At 37.2% G+C, this 20,713-nt stretch overlaps 2 protein-coding genes and 1 pseudogene across 2 annotated transcripts; 1 reads left to right on the top strand and 2 right to left on the bottom strand.

The window, feature by feature from the left end:
* The window catches only part of LOC148910627 (uncharacterized), a 124,898-nt pseudogene that overhangs the window by 99,519 nt on the left and 4,666 nt on the right, over positions 1–20,713 (bottom strand).
* On the top strand, positions 2,233–7,689 carry LOC116297445 (uncharacterized). Its single transcript, XM_089031372.1, has 7 exons — positions 2,233–2,377; positions 3,184–3,426; positions 3,869–4,024; positions 4,976–5,221; positions 5,930–6,090; positions 6,856–7,084; positions 7,613–7,689. The coding sequence occupies exons 1-7, from the start codon at positions 2,356–2,358 to the stop codon at positions 7,687–7,689; spliced, it is 1,134 nt and encodes a 377-aa protein (XP_088887498.1). The 5' UTR covers positions 2,233–2,355.
* Positions 13,817–20,695, bottom strand: LOC148910628 (lactadherin-like). The gene is made up of 3 exons (XM_089031371.1): positions 20,401–20,695; positions 14,463–14,779; positions 13,817–13,963 (listed from the first exon to the last, which is right to left on the bottom strand). Exons 1-3 carry the CDS (start codon positions 20,693–20,695, stop codon positions 13,817–13,819), a joined length of 759 nt encoding a protein of 252 aa, XP_088887497.1.

The raw sequence follows: 20,713 nt of genomic DNA, 5'->3' as shown, positions 1-20,713 counted from the left end.
AAAACAATCAACGTGTTTCCAGCAAATCAGAGAAGTCTTTGAGTAGTTTACGATCATCACACCGGCCTAGCTCTACAACTACGCACGCTCACCTCCTGAGGTTCTATTTGACAAAGGCTGTTTTCCGATCGTTTTCCGATAGCATTCCGATGCGTACCGACGGAGATATCCGAAACCCGAACATTTTTGCGGGAATCGGTAATAAATCGGCAGAAATGACGAGATTACTCATTTTTGTTTGACTTTTCTTTAATAATTAACTGAAAAACAATCAAGTGAGTTGTTTCTAGAAGTTTCTAGAATAATGTGATACACATATTTTGACATTATTTAGAAAGAAATGTGTAGCTTTGAAAAAAATTGAGTAGTTTACGGAAATCACGTAAACTACCCTGGATCCACCCTTGACTTGGCGTATTTAAAAAACAGCTCAAGACATATATTTTTAATATAGCTTACAATAGGTAATTTTTATCAATTCTAACATAGTTTTCTATTATAGTTTATTTTCCTTATACATATTATATTTATATATACATATATATCTTTTCTTCGTTAGCTTTTTATAGTTATATCTTAATTTATCATAAGTATTGTATATATATGTTTATTATATGGCAAGGTAATTTCACGCGCTATGATTGGTCAATTTGCGGTCCATAACTTAAGGTACGGACCGAAAAATGAAATGGTTCACTGAGTGTTCGTACTTATGATCTTTTAAAACATTCAAATCTTTATCAAAAAAATATATTTGTCGATGAAAATCGTCGAGAAACCTTCAATAAATAATTAAAGATAACTGAAAGTCACTGGTATTTAATATAAAACTTATCAAACAAGCGACAACTCTTTCATACAAGCGAAACTCTTTCGATCAAGGCTCTACACGGCAGTAGTTGAGCGATTTTGTACGACTAGAAAAAACTAGAAAAACTAGCTATGCTAAAGCTAAAGCTGAGTCAAACTACGAACTAAAGGGTGGTGAACAGCGGCTAATTCAGTAAATGAAAAAAAGATAGGTTTACAAGTAGAATTAGCGTAAAATTGTTATTTCAGTGAGCTAACAACGTCCAGTTTGAACTTATCTGAATCGATCGGGTGAAGAAGCCAGTAGTTTCTTTGGTAAACGTTTTAAGCAGTTTTCTAGGCTCATCCATCTTGAAGTATTTCCATACTTCAGTAATATTTCACCCCCACTTTAATTTGAATGCATTTTTAGACAGGAGAGTTGGCAGTACCTTTTTTAATTGGGTCGAAAGTGTGCCGTCTTCATGACTTCAGCCATTGTGCATATGGCGGCCTGCTTCAAACAGTCAAAACGTTGAAAATTGACGAAAACTATCCATGTTCAGCCAGCCGTAATTTTCTAAAGCTTCGCATTCATTTCTGGAGACAGGTTTTCCTCAATAAAAGGCTGGAAAACAAGCGGAAGGCTGTAGTATTTTTCATCTAGGTTGTGAATAGCTTTAAGTTTGAAGTACGACGGTTTTCTTCTCAATCTCATGTTGAGTTCTTGAGGTCTTCTTCTGATGCCTTTGTTGCTTTGCATTTACATGTTTTGCAAAAGAAAGCCTCAATTTAGTTAACTAGTATTTCATAAAACTTTAAGCTATTGCTAAATTCATTCAAAGTAAACTAAAACTTCTCTTTTTGAGCGACTCAAACATACGTGACTTGTAGCACGTACAGAAAGACCTTCCAAATGCAGTTCTCGTTTGACATGCGCTGTTAAATTTACTTTTTGTTGCTTCGCCCCTTTTTAATCTCAATACCTTGCCATATAATAAATATCTTATTAACCTCGTTTGCTCGGTCCGTACCGTAAGTTATGGATCATATGGATCCTCGTTTTTTCCACTTTTTTATGGCCCGCGCGCTACGCGCTTGTGCCATAAGGCAGTGGAAAAAACTCGGTCCATAACTTAAGGTACGCACTCGGTTAATAAGAGCTATATATTCATATTTTATTTATTCATTCATGTAAAGCGCTTTTGATCATTTTAATGTTAAACGGCGCTATAGTAAGTTAATAAATTATTATTTTTATTATTATTATTATTATTATTATTATTATTATTATTATTATTATTATTATTATTATTACCCATACCGTGCAATATCCTCCAGAGAACTTTTACTGTACTTGTATTATCGACTTATGGAGCTCATCCCATCAATCTCATTTCAGGTGACCAGTTTGGAGAAGGTAGTGCTTCAAATCCTAAATGCACAGACATTCCATCCTTTTCCGGTCAGTTAAAGTCAGCCTTTAAATGTTCACCTGGTTTAAGAGGGAGGTATGTCAGTGTTCACCTACCGGGGGCCAGCAAGGAATTAACTTTATGTGAAGTAATGGTCAACCGCAATCCTACCGGTAAGCAAAGCCCCCTCTTATTCCCTTTAGCCTGGCCCGGTTGTAAGAATGTGCGATAACATGCAAAATAGCGCTGTCCGACGGATAAATCCTATCTAGAGAATAAATGTATTGGATAACAGATTTATCCATGAAAGCGCTATCCACCCCTCTTACAACTGGGCCCTGATACAAAAAGAAAACGCTTGCATATAAGTGCATATGTTTGTGTTTTAGTTCAGCTTAGTTTAGCGCTTGCCTTGCCCTGCCCTGCCTTGCCCTGCCTTGCCTTGCCTTGCCCTGCCTTGCCCTGCCTTGCCTTGCCCTGCCCTGCCTTGCCCTGCCCTGCCTTGCCCTGCCTTGCCCTGCCTTGCCCTGCCTTGCCCTGCCTTGCCCTGCCTTGCCCTGCCTTGCCCTGCCTTGCCCTGCCTTGCCCTGCCTTGCCCTGCCTTGCCCTGCCTTGCCTTGCCTTGCCTTGCCTTGCCTTGCCTTGCCTTGCCTTGCCTGCCTGCCTTGCCTTGCCTTGCCTTGCCTGCCTTGCCTTGCCTTGCCTTGCCTTGCCTTGCCTTGCCTTGCCTTGCCTTGCCTTGCCTTGCCTTGCCTTGCCTTGCCTTGCCTTGCCTTGCCTTGCCTTGCCTTGCCTTGCCTTGCCTTGCCTTGCCTTGCCTTGCCTTGCCTTGCCTTGCCTTGCCTTGCCTTGCCTTGCCTTGCCTTGCCTTGCCTTGCCTTGCCTTGCCTTGCCTTGCCTTGCCTTGCCTTGCCTTGCCTTGCCTTGCCTTGCCTTGCCTTGCCTTGCCTTGCCTATAATCATTTAATTTTTTGTATAGAAAATATTGCCCTTCAAAGACCTACTTCACAATCCTCCACTGAAGGGGGAGGGACACCAAACAGAGCAGTTGATGGTAATTCAAATGGAGACTTTGGCGGGAACTCTTGTACGCACACAGCAAATGAGAACAATCCGTGGTGGCGCGTGGACCTGGGCTCTATTAAACCTGTGTCTGAAATATTTATGGTGAACAGAGTTGATGCAGGAAAACAACGACTGAAAAACATTGATATACGAGTGGGTAAGTTGATATAATTTTAAAAACTGCCATGACGGAGCAAAATTTAAGGGTAAAACTAGTAAAACTATATACAAGCTTAAGGACCCCAACTGACTTCCCCTTAAGACGGTGGGGGAGAGGGTTGGGTATCTCAAGTTATGAATGCAGTGGGCCAACTGAGAGAGGGCTGGGTGAAGATTGGCGAAGAACAATGTTTTGGAAATATATAGGGTTCCTCAAAATGATGAGTGGGAAAGGATGGCTATAACTCATATCTCAACATCATTAGCTCGGTAGGAATCTAAACAAACTTCTACTCATACTGAGGTGCTTTGTATTTTAGGAATTTTACCCTCACCAAATATATTTTCGTTTGCTGGACCCGTGCTGCTCAATCTCACACTACCTCAAAGATTATCGAAATGATGATAACGAGGTAGTATTGTAACGTTTTATTGAACAGGTGGAGACAGATGTGGAGGCATTTATTCCATGGAAACTCTCAACAAAAAGTCCTTCTACTGTAAACCGAGAAAGACTGGCCGCTATGTCAACATCAGGCTGATTCACATGGGAATACTGACAGTCTGTGAAGTTGAAGTTTATTCCGAGAGCAAAGGTATTCCATGACTAGCTATAAAATATCATACTGATAATATCATCATGATATGGTCTTACATATAATTGTCGTATCAGAATTACCGCGCGCGATTGGCTCATAGCGTTTGATTGACGGCGAAAATACGGCGCATACTACCACGCATGCGCACTCCATAGAATCAACGCATGCGCACTCCATAGAATCAACGCATGCGCTGTGAACGCGTCGGCGATTTGTGAGTTAACGCAAAAAACGAGGCCCAATTTATAACTCGGCCGTTTCCTTCGGAAAAGATGATAAATTTGAGCGCAGAACATTTTTAAAAGAAATTATAATAACCTTTTTTTTTTCAAATAAGCTTAAGCTTACTTCGGTTTTGTATTCTCGAAAATGTAAATCTTGCTTGAGCGAACACTTGGCGTGCAAATTTACAAAGCATTAGGATATAAAGAATTAAGTATAAAAATAAAAACAAACAGTGCAAGCAATAAAATTATCTCAAAACTTATATCATTTTATTAGAATGAAAGTGAAATTTTGATGAAAACAAAGAAAATATACAAAGTTTTCAAAAACGACGAGCATTTTCCAGAAACCTTTGCTAGAGAGACGACTGTCAGGTAGTGAGAATCTGAAGAAAATCATTATCACTTCTCTGGCTTTTTCCTTAATTTTATTTTATTTTGTTCCTTTATGCTCATTTAATTGAAAAATATTAGAATCGCGATACAAAGCTAACTGCGATTTTGAGACGGCAATACCACAAAATATTGACGATTTTGGGCTTCTCGACTCCGCCCAATTCGACACATATTTTCTCCCAACTAGTCGTCAATATTTCGTGCTATTCCGGTCTCAAAATCGCAATTAGTTTATAGTATGAACTTGATAAATATTGCACGCTTCATTTTGTTATTGTCCATTCAGTTTTAATTAATAAATTGATTTCATGGTTGGTTGTTTTTTCAGCCATCATAGATATTGATCAGCCAGTCCCCACCGTGGTTCAAGGACTCCCAACCGCTTTGATGTGTCCTGTATTTGGTTACCCAGAACCCTTTGTGGCCTGGGTACGAGACGGAGTCATCCATCAAAACACCACAACCACATCAGTCTTCAAGGAAAACGAGCTGAACGAAAACCGCAATCAATCAAAATGGGAATGCATCGTCTCGAATATCCATGGATCAGATTTCCATCAGTTTCACATTACAGGTGGGATAGTAGAAACATAGTCTACTCTACTCGTATCCAATCACATTACAGCTGTGATAGTAGAAACATAGTCTACTCTACTCGTATCCAATCACATTACAGCTGTGATAGTAGAAACATAGTCTACTCTACTCGTATCCAATCACATTACAGCTGTGATAGTAGAAACATAGTCTACTCTACTCGTATCCAATCACATTACAGCTGTGATAGTAGAAACATAGTCTACTCTACTCGTATCCAATCACATTACAGCTGTGATAGTAGAAACATAGTCTACTCTACTCGTATCCAATCACATTACAGCTGTGATAGTAGAAACATAACTGAACTAAATCTGATATTTTATCGACCGTTACCATAAAACAACCTCAGATCAAAGGGGCCAACTACCTCACAGATTGAACCCTAGAACAGCCTCTGGGCTGATCTAAGTCAGGGCATGGCTAACTTACAGATTGAACCCTGAAACAACCTCTGGGCTGATTAAAGTCAGGGCACGGTTAACTCAAGGACTGAATTAGAATTTACCCTCGGATCAAGAAAGAGTCCAAAATCTATTCACACGTGACTGTGGAGTCCAGGAATTGAAAGTGAAAGAGACAAGTTTACTACTCCAATGCCACTCATGATTCCCACTTGAGCTCTGTCTATTCTCCATTAATAACTACATATGCAAATCCATAATAAAAAGATTCCTTTTTCCAGGAGTGTCATGGCACAGAATGTGTGCAAAGCACCATATACTTGCTACCAAACGAACCTTGAACGATGTTATTAGTAGTCCTGATCAAGCTTCCAATGACACGTCTGTGAATGAGTCTGTGTGGTTCCGCCTCCAGGATCCTGTTACATCTCAATCTATGCAGGTAAGTAAATATGTGCCTAAAGCGACTTTAGAATCCAGTCAACAGCTATTACCAGCTGAGTGGACAAAATGACCGGCCTAAGCAGTTTTGGAACTTGAAAAAACAAAACAAATATGGCGATAAAGTGAAGTTATTTTTATTCTTCCTTTTCATATTTTTGCTTCTTGTATACAAGTTTATTCCATTTATTCAAAAGAAAATAGAAAAATACACAAAAGATGGGCTACAGTAGCCTGAGAATGAGGGCTAAACAGCTAAACGCGCTGTGATTGGCTCCAATCCTCCAATGCTACGCAGATTAGTATTGGTTACTACATAGTAAATGATGAGGATTAGATCATATCAACTAAAATCTCCATTCTTCAATTTGTCAGTATCGTTTTCATCTTTCATCACCAATTTCATCACACTGCACCTTTATTGATCATCATTATTATCATTATCCTCGTCATCATATTCCATTAACCTCTTCATCGCAATATCACCTTTCTTGAGCATCATCATCATCATCATCCCCATCGTGATCATTGTCGTCATCTTCCATTACTACCTTCGTCAAACTACTAACGTTCTTCATCATCATCATTATCCTTATCGTCGTCATCTTTCAACACCACCTTCAACGCAATTCCACTTTTTTAGATCATCAGCAGCAGCTTAATTAGCTTAATCAGCATTATCATCAACATCGTCATCATCATCATCGTCATCGTCTTCCATCACCTTTCTTAATTTTCATTTTACTCGTCATACTTTATTTTATAGATCCCTGAGTCTTGTACTCCTTCCATGCGCTGTTCAACCCAGGCCACCGGCTGGCTGCTTAGTTCTCATCCGGGTATTCAAGACGGAGGAGTTCGTCGTACTGTGTGTTTTAACTGGGATGGCAATTGCTGTAAATATAACACCACTATTCTTGTACGAAGATGTCATGGCTTCTATGTTTACAAGCTCCAAAAATCATCGTTTGATGTTCACGCTGGCTACTGTGCAGGTAAAATATTTAAATTCTATGATTTAGCGTTGCATATTTATAAAGAAAATTTATTTATTTGAATTCGGAATGTCATTAGATCTTTTTGGTTTACACTATTTTTGAATTTCGTGCAAGCTAAAACTGAAATAGGTGACAACCATGATGGTACGCAATGTTTTTTAGCTACATTGAGATTTCCTAAATTTTTCCTGAACATACCCTGTCATCTTCTTGTTCAGAAAATGAAATAAAGCATATCATCATCGTTCCTTTGCTATATCCAGTAAATATGTGGCTCCTCAAAAGAAAATACGCGTGCTTTAGCTAAACATAACACATCGCATAAACACATCGAAATGTTGAAAATAAACTAAATTCAACAAAAACGTACCAGAACATGAACAGTATTATCCTTCACATTTCTGACACAAATGTTTGAAGAAACGAGGACGAAACAAGGATGCGCCCTTTAATCCGCGCGGTGAAACTAATTTTGCAATCGTATCAGTGGAATTTGAATCTATTTATTTATTTACATTTAAACAGAATGCTTCTTCAACTATAGTGATTTTCAAAAAGGTCCTGTAAAACGTCCTGTAAAACCAATAATTTTAAAAAATTGAGTCATTAAAAAAAAAATGATGAGACGAATTGCAAATAGATAAACGCATAAAATTACATGTTTTGGAAAGCTTCAAAGAAATTGAATTCTTTCTCCAATTCGTTTTTACACTTGGCAAACGAAACTCATTTCCATTACTTGTGTCGTAACCATGCTCATTTAGCTTGATCAACTTGAGGTCTCACAGCAAGAAATTGTTCATACATTTGAAAATGTTTAAACAAGGATGATAGTGTTTAAGTTGAGTGAGCTCTTTCCAGTTGAGGACTTTACGTGAATCTGTTGCTGAGGACAGCAGAAGGCGATCTAGGATGATCTTGGCGGCTTTGTTGTGCAAAGTTTGAAGTACATCAGCCTTGCTAACCATGGCGTAAAAGATGTGTGATTCGCTTCAGGAGACCAAGGCGTTTGTTGATTATGGTTAACTGTTTTTCGATGTGAGCTGACCAAGACATGTTACTAGAAAAAGCCACACCAAGGTACTTTTATTTATGCACTCTTTCAACCTTTCTCGAGTTTACTTGGATGGCTATGGTTGAGATGTTGTTGGTTTTCCTCTTGCTTCCAAACAGCATGACTTTACTTTTAGAGGAGTTTAATGTTAAATGATTGAGTTCAAACCAATCTCCAACTATCTTAAGATCTTCATTGAGCTTTAATCTTCAATGTCAGAAGTTCTACAGAAGTCTCACAACTATAGTGCCCTATAGTGGAATACAAGACGTTAAACATGTTTGTTTTGATTAGTGGAGGAATTCACGTTTCGTTCGTTTTTTATCATCACCTATTGTTTTAGCTTGCACGAGGTTAAAAAATAGTGTTAAACAAAAAATATCTATTACAGGTACATGGCTTTTGTTTTTCTTAGAAATCTCCAATGCATTAAGCCCAAGTGTTATTTTCAAACACGTGACGGTCAATGGCGGCGTCGTAAACCACGTGATTCATACTGAACGTGACCTTGACCCACTCGAGTGCGTATCAGTCTGTCTGTCACACCAGTCATGCAAATCAATCAACTATTATTCAAGTAGCAGACTGTGTGAGATGAACAGTGCTGCCAGAAGTGACGTGTCGTCCAGTGATTGGATGGAAAGACAAGGAATCTCCCTGTACGAAATGATTAAAACAGTCGATAATGGCTCCTGTGAAAAGTGATCATTGATCATAACTTACTTCCAAGGTCTTAATATGAGAAGGTACGTGAAGACAATAACTTGAGAAAACGAGCTAGGTTTCGTGCGAATGAATTGATGCCCGAAGCAGCAGCGAAACTCAAAATGATCACAGGGAGTCCGAATTAGATAAAAGTGAAAGGTAAAAATAATTGAAAACAATCTGGGAAAAGTGCAGTACAATACGTTTTCGTGCTTATTAGTTTTCCTATGATATAATTCCGATCCCATTTGACTCTCTGGTATTTCAAATGCAAAATATTGTTCATATTATATAGCGATTTTATTTCCACCTTCCACTTTTATCTAAATTGGGCTGCCTGTGACAAAGACCAATAAGTTTATCACAAAACCTCGCTTTCGTGAATCAGTTACGAGACCCCTTAAGTGGGTTACACTTAACTCCACCTACATTCCTGTACTTCGCATGCTCGAGGATTGACAGGACGCGGGAGATCGAGAGTGGAAAGTCAAAAGAGTAGATGTTGACGCGCATGCCCAAATCTTCATTTGTTATAGTATATAGTATTTCTTGTAGTAGACATTATGAGGTCGAGGGAAAAACTGGGCCGAGTTAGTATTACAGCGTATTTGGGGCCCGTTTTAGGAGACGAAATAGACGCCATTTTGGAAATATGTTCCTCAAAAGAACCCCAAAATGCATTGCAAAGTGAAGTCAAGCCAGGTTTTTCTTCATCTTCTGAATCACTATTAGACATTTTGCTAAAAAAGGGCTTTCCTAATTTTCATAAATAAAACCAAAATCATCTTAAAATTAGACTGAAATCTTGTTAATTGGATAATCATTTCATTACCAAGTGACTTTATAGTAATGAGTAAGAGATATCAGAATTTACGAACATTTAAAATATGCAAAAAACATGATGCTGGCCGTGTCTTTGTTTTGTTTGTATCTAATACAATCTTTCTAATTTCACACTTTTTTCTTTGTTATTCATTGCATTTTGTCTTTAGCTCTTGACCTCACTGCTCATTCAAGAGCAATATATTTTAGTATTTCAGAGCAATATCTACATGTTACCCTGGGAAGCAGGACAATATCTGCATATTGCCTTTGAATTGGTAACAAGCAGGGCAACATGGGGTATAAATAAAGCCCTCTGAAAAACAAAGAAAACTATATGATAATACAAACGCGATGAATACGTGATATCAGTAGGTCAATATCCAGATATTGACCTTGAATTTGTAATAAGTTTTTCCCCCTCGTTTCAAACTCAAGGTACCAATTTCAAAAAGAAGTTAAAGAAACCCACTTTAATGAGACTTTGTTTACTGCAATGTGGGATAAGCGTAAACATTGAAAATGACGTAATCACAATCTACGAATGCTCACTAAAATAAGATTACGACTGCGATTTTCTTTATCTTACACACCGGATATGTTTACCAACTATAGTGCACTTTTCGGGACGAGGTCAAAACAATGGTCCAAAATAGGGATCCGATTTTATGAATTAAGGTGGTGGGTACCTCTTCTGTAGTGTCTGTAGTGGCAATTTCTATACACAAATATGTTTTTTTAGCACACATGCAGACAGACAGTCCATTCATTTCTGTGATTTGGCTTTTAGCTTTGGAGATATTTGGCGACAAAATCTAAGATTTCACATCCAGATGTGGTGGGTACCGGGTAACACCACCCCTCCCCCCTAAATCAGATACCGTGAGATGACAGGTGTTTTGCCCTCATCCCACAGGCAGCCCAAACAAGGTTCCTGTGTATGGTTTATAATGGAAGGTATGGGAGTTATGATAAAGTTACGAAAATAAAATGTTTCACTCAACAATTTGCCTCCAATCTTGCTGCAGTTGTTGCTTTTACTCTGTTCAGTCTTCTGGCGAATTTTCAGCGCGATTTGAGGCCGTTTAGTGGGTTTTTCAAAATCCGTTCTTCTCTACCTAAATAATTATTAAATTATTAAATAAATTATTAAATAATTATTAAATAATTAACTGCAGGAGGTACTTTTGAGGCAAATTGTTGAGTAAAACATTTTATTTTCGTAGCTTTATCATAACTCCCATACCTTCCCTTATAAAGCATACACAGTAACCTTGTTTGGGCTGCCTGTGCTCATCCTTTCTTTTTTGAACCGACTTTATCCACAGGTAGCCCAAGCTTGGCTTCTGTGGTGTCCTGCTATAAGGAAATGTATGGGATTCATCCAAAATTTCAATAAAATCATTGAAACGTGAAATAAAGCCTCGACATTTTACCCGATCATTGAGAAATAGCACTTCTTTCGCTCTGCGTGGTTATTTTTTGAATTTAGCCCGTTTTAAGATTTGTTTCCCCACCAGTAAGAAATAAGATATTAAAATAGTTAATTATTGACAAGCAAAACTAAACTGAACCGCAAAGTCGAAAAGGAAAACAGAAAGCACTTTATAACCGCATCCACCGAGAGGAATGAAGACACTGCGACATAACGTCAACAGAACAAGAACAACACACCATTTCGCCTCGTTTACATGTTAATTAACATAAATTATTCAATATTGCAAAGAGAACCCTGAAGACTGTTCACGAAGACTGTCAAAAAGATTGGTGTAGCTAGTGTTGCAAGTTTAAATGTATTATATTCGTATGTAATAATGTCATAACGGGGGAAAAACGATACCGAAAAAACAAAAGCGATTCAATCCCCGGTGCAGCGTCTTTTGCACTGGAATTAAATTCTTGTTACAAAAACAACTATAAAGTATCTGTTATAAACAGTACTGATTTATTAAATCTGTCTCTTGCACTTGTGAAGTTAAACTAAATGTAGGTTTGTATTTTACGAAAGTTTTTGCCTGGTTCTTGCTTTGCATGCACAACTGCCGTGAAACATTCATGAAAAGCCGTTCTTTTTCCGACTTCAAAAAAAAATTTACATACCATTATCTTAAGGAAATCTTTTTTTCTACACAGGAAATAATTATTTATTATTGTTCTTCAAATTGAATAAGCTTTCTGGTACTTTGACTTTTTTTCTCGTCCAAAATGTAACACAAATATTAAAATTATTTTTTATAATAGAATTTTTAAAATAAAAATGGTTTTGGATGCAAATGTAAGCAAAAATGTAGCATCCCTTTAGAACCATATTTTACACTTTTGAAGGCAAAATTTGGTTAAAAATAAATGAAAAAAGTTTCTTATGTGATACATAATAGTTGATATATTTGATATAAAGAGCACAAATAGTCGTTTATTTGAAACAAGTTTCAGATAAAATCGATCAAAGCAACTTCGTGATATGATTTTTCCCCCTTGCGTAAAAAAGTGCTTACGTCATCAGTGTTTAACGTCAATTATCTCGTTTAGATGCGTGGGTACCCCCAATTTTTTTCAGATTCCAGTGGCCTCTTGGGTGATTTAAACAACTGGTACAATTTGAAAAGAATAAAAATGGTTCGCAATTAGTAGGCACCAACCTTAACGACTGCACATTAGAAGACACTTGAATATAGATACAACTCAGACTAAGAATCTTATTCTCAAGGGAATGACACGTGGTCTGAAATGGGCAAAATATTACGCCCAAGTGGAAGTGGTCCATTGATAAATGATTTCAGTGATGCACTCGGAGGGTCCAAGGAGAGTTTTGTGAGGGAAGGGGCGATTTATTTGGATAAATGGAGAATGATCCTCTTTGAAAAATTCCTACATTGCACCAATGACAAAAAAGCAAACCGGTTTACAGCGATACTTTTGCATCGCGACCCATTGTTTCGAAACTTCAATTTGGTTTTGGTCTTTTCTGGAACCGTCAATCATCTTGGGCTTATGCAAATAAGTCTTTGAACACGCTTGCTCAGCCTCGGTCATAACAATCATATTTTTTTAAATCTAAAACGACTCAAGAATATTCCAAGGATTTGCGAAGGGAAGTTATTTTCAGTTAAGAATTGTTCCAGAATAGACTAAAATTCAAACGAAGTTTTGAAACAGCGCTGGTCGCCATGCAACGGTTATTCCTCAAAACCTTCTGTATCAATGTCAGGCAAGTTTTAGATTACTAGTGTAGATTACTAATTCCAATAAAGACCTTGTTGGGCGCACATGATTTGGCGTTTTGTAGAGTGTTATGTATGCTTTAAAGAACGACTATACACATCAAACCACCATATTGGATATCTCTGCTCGATTACTGATGGCTGTAGTGTAGTTGACAGGGTGTGGTCTATCCATCCATACAGTTCATCTCATGAGTACTGATGGCTGTAGTGTAGTTAACAGAGTGTGGTCCATCCATCCATACAGTTCATCTCATGAGTACTGATGGTTGTAGTGTAGTTAACAGGGTGTGGTCTATCCATCCATACCGTTCATCTCATGAGTACTGATGATTGTGGTGTAGTTGACAGGGTGTGGTCTATCCATCCATACCGTTCATCTCACGAGTACTGATGGTTGTAGTGTAGTTGACAGGGTGTGGTCTATCCATCCATACCGTTCATCTCACGAGTGCTGATGGTTGTGGTGTAGTTAACAGAGTGTGGTCTATCCATCCATACCGTTCATCTCATGAGTACTGATGGTTGTAGTGTAGTTAACAGAGTGTGGTCTATTTATCCATATAGTTCATCTCATGAGTACTGATGGTTGTAGTGTAGTTGACAGGGTGTGGTCCATCCATCCATACAGTTCATCTCATGAGTGCTGATGGTTGTGGTGTAGTTAACAGGGTGTGGTCTATCCATCCATATAGTTCATCTCATGAGTACTGATGGTTGTAGTGTAGTTGACAGGGCGTGGTCTATCCATCCATATAGTTCCTCTCATGAGTACTGATGGTTGTAGTGTAGTTGACAGGGCGTGGTCCATCCATTCATATAGTTCATTTCATGAATACTGATGGTTGTGGTGTAATCGAATGGGTGTGGTCCATACATGCACGCAATTCATCTATTGATTGGGTTTCCCGTGATGTTGTCTGGTGCTTATAGTGGTGAACATCCATATAGTTCAGCTCTCATCGAGATATGATTGTTCCATTCCAAAACAACGATCCTGATATATCTTGTTTTTAATGGTAATGGTAAGCTGTTGGTGACCACGATATCTCTGTTATGATTTCCTTGGAATTCCTTTTAAAAAATTTGAAGAAAGAAGTTGGTTTTTGTGAGTCATATATATTTTAGACAATGTCCTAATTGAGATATCAGTTTGCTGTCAAACACACCTGACTGCATTTTTCCGTTGCTCATTTGAGCTTATCTCATATGTGTATATATAGTGAATTGCAAAACAATTATGCAAAACTCATATATAAATATATCAATAAATGAAAATTCTACTTCTGCGATTTTCAACCAAAAGTCTGGCAAATATCTAGTATTAATGCTCACACTGTACACTATGTTCCTATTTTAACAAAACATTGTATTAAACCACGATAAATTCTTTGGATCTCATTATCTCCTCGAAATGGTGGTCGAACATTAAAAAATAAAGAACTTGAAAACTTGTGATTCAGCTGAAAGGCATTTCGCAGACAGATATGACGGGAAGTGAAACTAAGGAGTTCTATTTGCTTTAATGAATACAATTGCAAATCTTTCTAACTAAGAAACTGTATTCAAATACCTTAACTTGGTTGTAGTATTTGTATGGCAGCCAGTAACCAGGACCCATGCTGTAGGTCAGATAATACTTGGTCACCCATTGGAAATAAGGATATTGATGTCTTGCTTGTGTAGCTACTTTAGTGATGATCATAGCCTTACCAAGATCTATCTGTAAATACTCCCCAACTAAATTTTTTTTTGCAGCCCAGGCACCTGCACCTACAGTGTTGCCTAGGCGTCCATTCGCGGGCACGTGGTTTTCGCGGAAAAAAGAGGAGGCTGTGATTTGCGCGTCTGTTATGCTACCATCTTCCATCCACAATGAATTGACGCAGACTATGGAGCAATCCAAAAACAATTATTTCAACAAGTAATTCTTAATAGAGTATATCATATACCCAATTGCAAAACTATTTTTGAGTTCAAGACAGAACGTAGGAGACGAGACCCAATGACATATGATTATATTTCTTTAAATGTTTTCAAGTACAGAGGATATAGCACCTGTGTTGAAATTTGTGCGAAGGTCTTTAGATCAATGACTGTAGTAAATTTATAGGTAATTGTTAGCTCACATTTCGTATCAAACTCGTTGTCATATACTTTGCATCTTTAACTGAAAACTTCAAAACAACTTCAAGCACCGCCATGCTTTACCGTTACAATTGGGCATTCCGAGGTCGAGGAAGAAACTGTATGGAGTTGGCAATGTAGAGCATCTTCGGACTGTTGTAGGGTACATATAGGGCATATGCGATTAAGCATCACTACATGCATTTAATTAAGGTACTTCCCATGCACCAATTCGGTTTCAAACTGTTTTCGGGTTTTGAACTGACTTCACAACAACGATTTTAATTGCAATAAGTTACATATGTTTAAAGCCTGACAAATATAACTCAAGAACACAGAAGTCATCTCTTTATACAACAGAAGGTGCAGTCACATTCTTTTGTATTTAGAGCAGTTTCTCCTTTCTGTTCTTAATATTGCTCAAGTGATATAATATACCAAGAATTTCAAGACTGGAAACTAATAAGAAATGGATAAGTAGATATTGGTGGCATAAATCCCTTCCCATGAGAATAAAATGATGAAACGACGTGGCCGTCATAACAAAAGATCCCAAGACCAAATCTTTTGTCAACGTAAACCAAAACTGCGACTATGACGTCACATGTAGACCAAGATTTTTGGATGTATTTGTACATGACAATTTGGGCATATGATCATGAACCGGGTGCGAAACCTAATCGTCTCATATTTGAAAATAGAGGTGTATACTAGTTCATACACGTACCATGACAATGACGGGAGGTTCCATATAAAAAACACCTAGTATCTGGATCACGACAGCGATGGTTGCTACAGACGAATGCTGGATGTAGAGAGTAAATCATGTAGCTTGCATGATGGCTGACCGGGACAAGATCCTCAGGAAAGGAAATGTGATTGGCACTGTTTAATTCACACAAACCCCTGTCTGTGTAAATGTTTATACTTGAACAGAAAACGTTTTCATCGCAATGCTGCATACAACCCATTAAACTCGTACCCATGAGTGATTCAATCACGTGATTGATAAGCACGTGACCTGGCTGGGTGTATTCAGACTCACCACAGCTGGCATGTGAGTATCGCCATGGCAACACGAGGAATAAAAATGTTGCAGGCCAAACCACACGGTTCATCATAGTCTGAAAAGGAGAGATCGAGTTAACTTGTGCAAATTAGGAAAATAGGGAAAGAACGCGTCAAGAGAAAATGAACTAGGAGAAGGAATACCCCCTATATAGCCTTGTAACCATCAGTTTGATGCTATTTTTTGTTTATTAAACCATTTGCTTTTCTGCTCGCTCTGTTTGCTTACGTTTTTGGGGTTTTTTGGTTATTTCAACTGTGCCCTGAATATAAATGTGCACGTCGCAAGCTTGGCAAATACACGAGGAAATTGAAGTAGCAATTTGTTAAGATTTCTGGAGTATTTTTACATTTATTTTTCAAAGCTTTAAACCTACATCGTCATCTTGAACTAAGAAAAGCACAAGAAAACGTTAGCAAACAGCGCGCTTACTATGTGCGTGCAAAAAATCAAACGATCAAATAAATAATATGATTGGATGATATTTTTAGAATATATAGAATGTAAAAATAGCCTCAAAGTGTGCACATGATGGGACACGGGGATTCCTTCTCTTAGTTCATATTCGTTTGACAACAAACTACTTAGTCAAAAGAAGAGATGAAGCAGTACAGGGTCCTTGCGAAACTTCCAGTGCTTAAGGGAACCGGATGCCAACGCATGTGTTTTGACCCGAAAGTTCCCGCCAAATCCACTTTATATCGGTGCAATCCCACGATTCATTGTATGGCACTCTTAAGTTCAGTCGTTTCATCTAAGGCTCGTAATTTACCTATTACGCATGTTCTTATTTTATATCCGAGCCCATCCCACACGGCTTATTGCTTAAAAAATTATTAATGGCTGAGTTATGGATCCTCAAGGCTTGTTACAACCTTGGGGTGGGTTCAGAGTTTCCGTATTTATTCTCGCTCTGGCGTTTTCAGTTTTGACTATTAAAACCAAAAATGTTAATTCTTGAGCAACATGTAATAGGATTGTCAATATAAAAGTACTTGGGGAATGTAAGGTACGGTCTTGATGGAATTTTTCAATGCGATCCCAATGCCATCAATGGTCTTCATCAAAGAACTGAAGCCATTGTTAAACGTACCATCAGATGCATTCAAAGCTTGCGTTTTCCCGCAGGACTTTAGTTGAATTTATTCTCTGACATTATTATAAGTACTTGTAACTCAATTGATCTCTTCACTCTTGAAAATGATGCCTGATGGCGTCGAAACTTGTCGCCACAAATCTCGAAATGTCTTTGTGACGAAATATCTTTGTAAATTTATTTTAAATAAAAAATCTTGTTTGCAACGGGTGAGGAAAACCTGAGTTAATGTCAGGTGCAAAGTGTGTCAGGGATTTTAAATTTTAAATTAGCTTAGAAGTTACTAGAATATAAGTCCGAAGCGTGAATGTTTAACGAGTAAGTTTAAGGTTGACATCATAAATTGGAAACCAAGTTGCCGACAATCGAAATAAATCCTGAAACGCTTTATTTTTTTGTTGAATTGAGTAAGGTTTGTCAGTGCCAGTTTTCAAGACCATCCGACCGTAACTTTTTTCTCATAATTCTTTTAAAGTTGACTAAAACTCGCAAAATACAAAGCTAGAAATCTGGCTTCTAAAACAAGTTTTGTAAACATAAATATCTAAAATATTGAACCAAAATAGCTTAAAAATTAGTTGTCAGTAACGAGACAAAATCTCGTTCAGAATAAAATTGTTCACAATAGTTCTTGTTATCATAGCAAGTTTTTCCCCTTAAAAGAGTTCATCGTTGCAAAAAAAATCTTTCGGTAAAAATTGATGCCAAGAAATTTGACATTAACCTTAAAAAGAACTCACCGTTCTCTGAAATCTTCGATTTTCACGTTTCGTCGGATAAAATGGCTCAAAATCGATTAGTTATAACTTGAATCTGTCGGACTTCTTTTAAAGCAATCAATGTGATCGTAATATGTCGTATTAATATTATTTTAGACTTGAATATAGATCAGAATTTCTTGCCCTGTGATTGGTCGAGTTACAGGTGATCAGAAGCTATTCACTGCCGGCTAGAGCGGTGATTTGAATAATAATTCAAATCCAATAATACAAAGTGGATGCTTCCTTAAATTATTAAGGCTGTAAAATTAGGGTTTTTAAAATAAAAGAATAAAAGGATACCTTTGATTAAGTTTAATTTGGAAATTTTTTAAAAAATTGTTGTCAATCAGCTATCACTTTTGACTGTCAGTCCCCGTTTCATACTTTTCAAGCGCCGAACCAAATGTTAAGAGGGGCTCTCCCTAAGGATCGCCTATACCTATGCAAGATAGAAAAATCGAAAATTTTCAAACTCTGCCCAATTAAAGGTCTTTGGTAGCTAGTTCTAGAAATATGATTCTCAGTTGGTTCAGATCATTATTTTTTATTTGAGAAATTTTTTTGTATTTTGAGCCCCAAACGCCCGGGAGAACGACTTCAAATTAAGGGATATTTCGACAGCTCGCATAAAAATACATACTCATAATTCATAAAACGAAAGCCACTGCACAAAAGAACTGTCTTTTGCCTACCATTTGCATTTTTCAGATTTAAAATTGGTTAAATCCAAAATATTTCCCAGATTTTTTCATAATAACCTGTGTTAGCGGTATTTAGTCACGCGAAAATATAGGCAGGATTCAAAAGTCAAAAATGCTTCTTGGTACATGGCTTTGCAATGAAATTTTGCCCTCTAAAGATCAGTCATCACCTCTTCTTTGATTTTCTAAAATAAAATTTTTGGGTAAATAAAATGAGGAATTTTGCGAGACCTAAATGTGTAAGGCATTTGTAGCAAAATACATGCCCTCTTGACCCCGGCTTGTGTAACGTCAGTCGTCAAGAACTGTCCTATATTTTGATTTAGATGGGTGAATCTTTCGGTAATCATTAAATCACGGTCTATCAAGACAGATAAAAGCGTAAACGTTTATAAACTTGAACAATGGTACGGTTTTATTGGCAGTCTAAAGGTTTTGGACGTTTGTATTGCAAGAATATATTGTCGTTGTCAAATTCACATTACCACAAACCTGAACTTTTCTTGGGATGGAGCATGTAGTTTCGGTTAGCTTTACTAAATGCGCAGGTACTTAATAAACTAGGATGTTCATTGTCTTAAGAGTTTTGAAATTTACTAACCTCATAGCTCCTATGAAACCCAAATCATGTCACTATCCCAATCAGATAAACCGATCTTCGTAAACAATCGTCACTAAATCGAGCCGACACAGGCAACCCAACCAATGTCGAGGAAGACCGTTCTTTACGCGAGCGATTATAATTAAATACCGTGTATCCCAGAGACTCTCTCGCTCTAGTTATTCTTGGTCGTAGCTCTCGTCATTGCGTTCGGCTACCGCCATATATATATATAATATATAATGCGGTAGCCGGATTATTATATGATTAAATTATTATATTATATAATAATTCTTTCATAAATACAGTAATAATATATTATATATATATATATATATATATATATATACACATATATATATACACACACTTGATTGCAGAAAGGTTGTAGTATACATTTATACAAATACCTAATTTATTCAGTATATTTAATGATATGCAAAACAGAAAACTCGCTTTATTTATTATTTGTTTCATTCAATGAACGTCAAAGTATTTTATTCTTGTGTTTTACATCCTACAGATTATAAATCAATTGGTCTTGAGGGTTAAAAAAGTAAAATTGCAATATGCATCGCATTAGATATTTGTATAAATGTATAAATGTATACTACAACGTTTGTGCAATCGAGTGTATATATATATATATATATATACACTCGATTGCAGAAACGTTGTAGTATACATTTATACATTCATACAAATATCTAATGAGATGCATAATGCAAAATAACCATTTTCAATGCTTAAAACCAACTGATTTATAATTTGTCCGATCTAACATACAAGAAAGAAATATTTTGACAGTCATTGAATGAAACAAACAATAAATAAAGCGATTTTTCTGTTTTGCATATCATTAAATATACTGAAAAAATTAGATATTTGTATAAATGTATACTACAAGGTTTCTGCAATCGAGCACACACACGCACATATTCATACAGCCATTTGCAGAAGTTATGGCCGCTTCCAATATATATTCAAGTATATCAAAAGCATATCAAAAAATTATGAGGTATCATCCCTGATATTTTTTTCGACAAAAATATCAAGAGATATCCAGCCGTGTCTGATATATACGCTTTCGATATACTTGTATGTATATTTGAAACTGCCATATGTATATATCAGTGTAGGAAGCATTTGCATTCACGAATGAGTTCCCTCAACAAAGCGATGTAGGGTGCCTTTCGCTTTTTCGTTATTTCTTCAATAGGCAAGTCGAAATGCTCACATACACTGTGCAGCATGGACACACTTAGTTCACTTAGCTTCCCAGATGCTTCAAGATCACACAAGTTGAAGGTATCAAAAACAATAGGATGTTGCAGTTGAACCTCTTGCAATACGAGCATGCGCGTTTCTTCATAAGCTTCTTGTTCTTCAGCAGCTTCGATGTCTTCATCCCGGTACTCGCCAACTTGTCCTTTCCGAAGCTTTGACGCCATTCTCGAAAAATAGGACTG

The sequence above is a fragment of the Actinia tenebrosa genome, unplaced genomic scaffold, assembly GCF_029948245.1.
Source record: "Actinia tenebrosa isolate PJP-AT-01 unplaced genomic scaffold, QUT_ActTen_1.0 PGA_scaffold16__25_contigs__length_10494907, whole genome shotgun sequence".
NCBI lineage: Eukaryota > Metazoa > Cnidaria > Anthozoa > Actiniaria > Actiniidae > Actinia > Actinia tenebrosa.
The sequence above is the reverse complement of the archived record's forward strand: the minus strand, read 5'-3'. Positions and strand labels throughout refer to the sequence as shown.

Excerpts from the sequence above, each read along its gene's own strand:
- LOC116297445 (XM_089031372.1), top strand. The coding sequence starts at position 2,356 with ATGGTCAACCGCAATCCTACCG. Across the intron at positions 2,378-3,183 it reads GGTCAACCGCAATCCTACCG|AAAATATTGCCCTTCAAAGA; the intron begins GTAAGCAAAGCC and ends TTTTTTGTATAG. Across the intron at positions 5,222-5,929 it reads CCATCAGTTTCACATTACAG|GAGTGTCATGGCACAGAATG; the intron begins GTGGGATAGTAG and ends TCCTTTTTCCAG.
- LOC148910628 (XM_089031371.1), bottom strand. The coding sequence starts at position 20,695 with ATGGCGTCAAAGCTTCGGAAAGGACAAGTTGGCGAGTACCGGGATGAA. Across the intron at positions 14,780-20,400 it reads TTTGTTGAGGGAACTCATTC|TCTGCGTCAATTCATTGTGG; the intron begins GTGAATGCAAAT and ends ATTGCTCCATAG. Across the intron at positions 13,964-14,462 it reads AATACTACAACCAAGTTAAG|GAATTCCAAGGAAATCATAA; the intron begins GTATTTGAATAC and ends ATTTTTTAAAAG.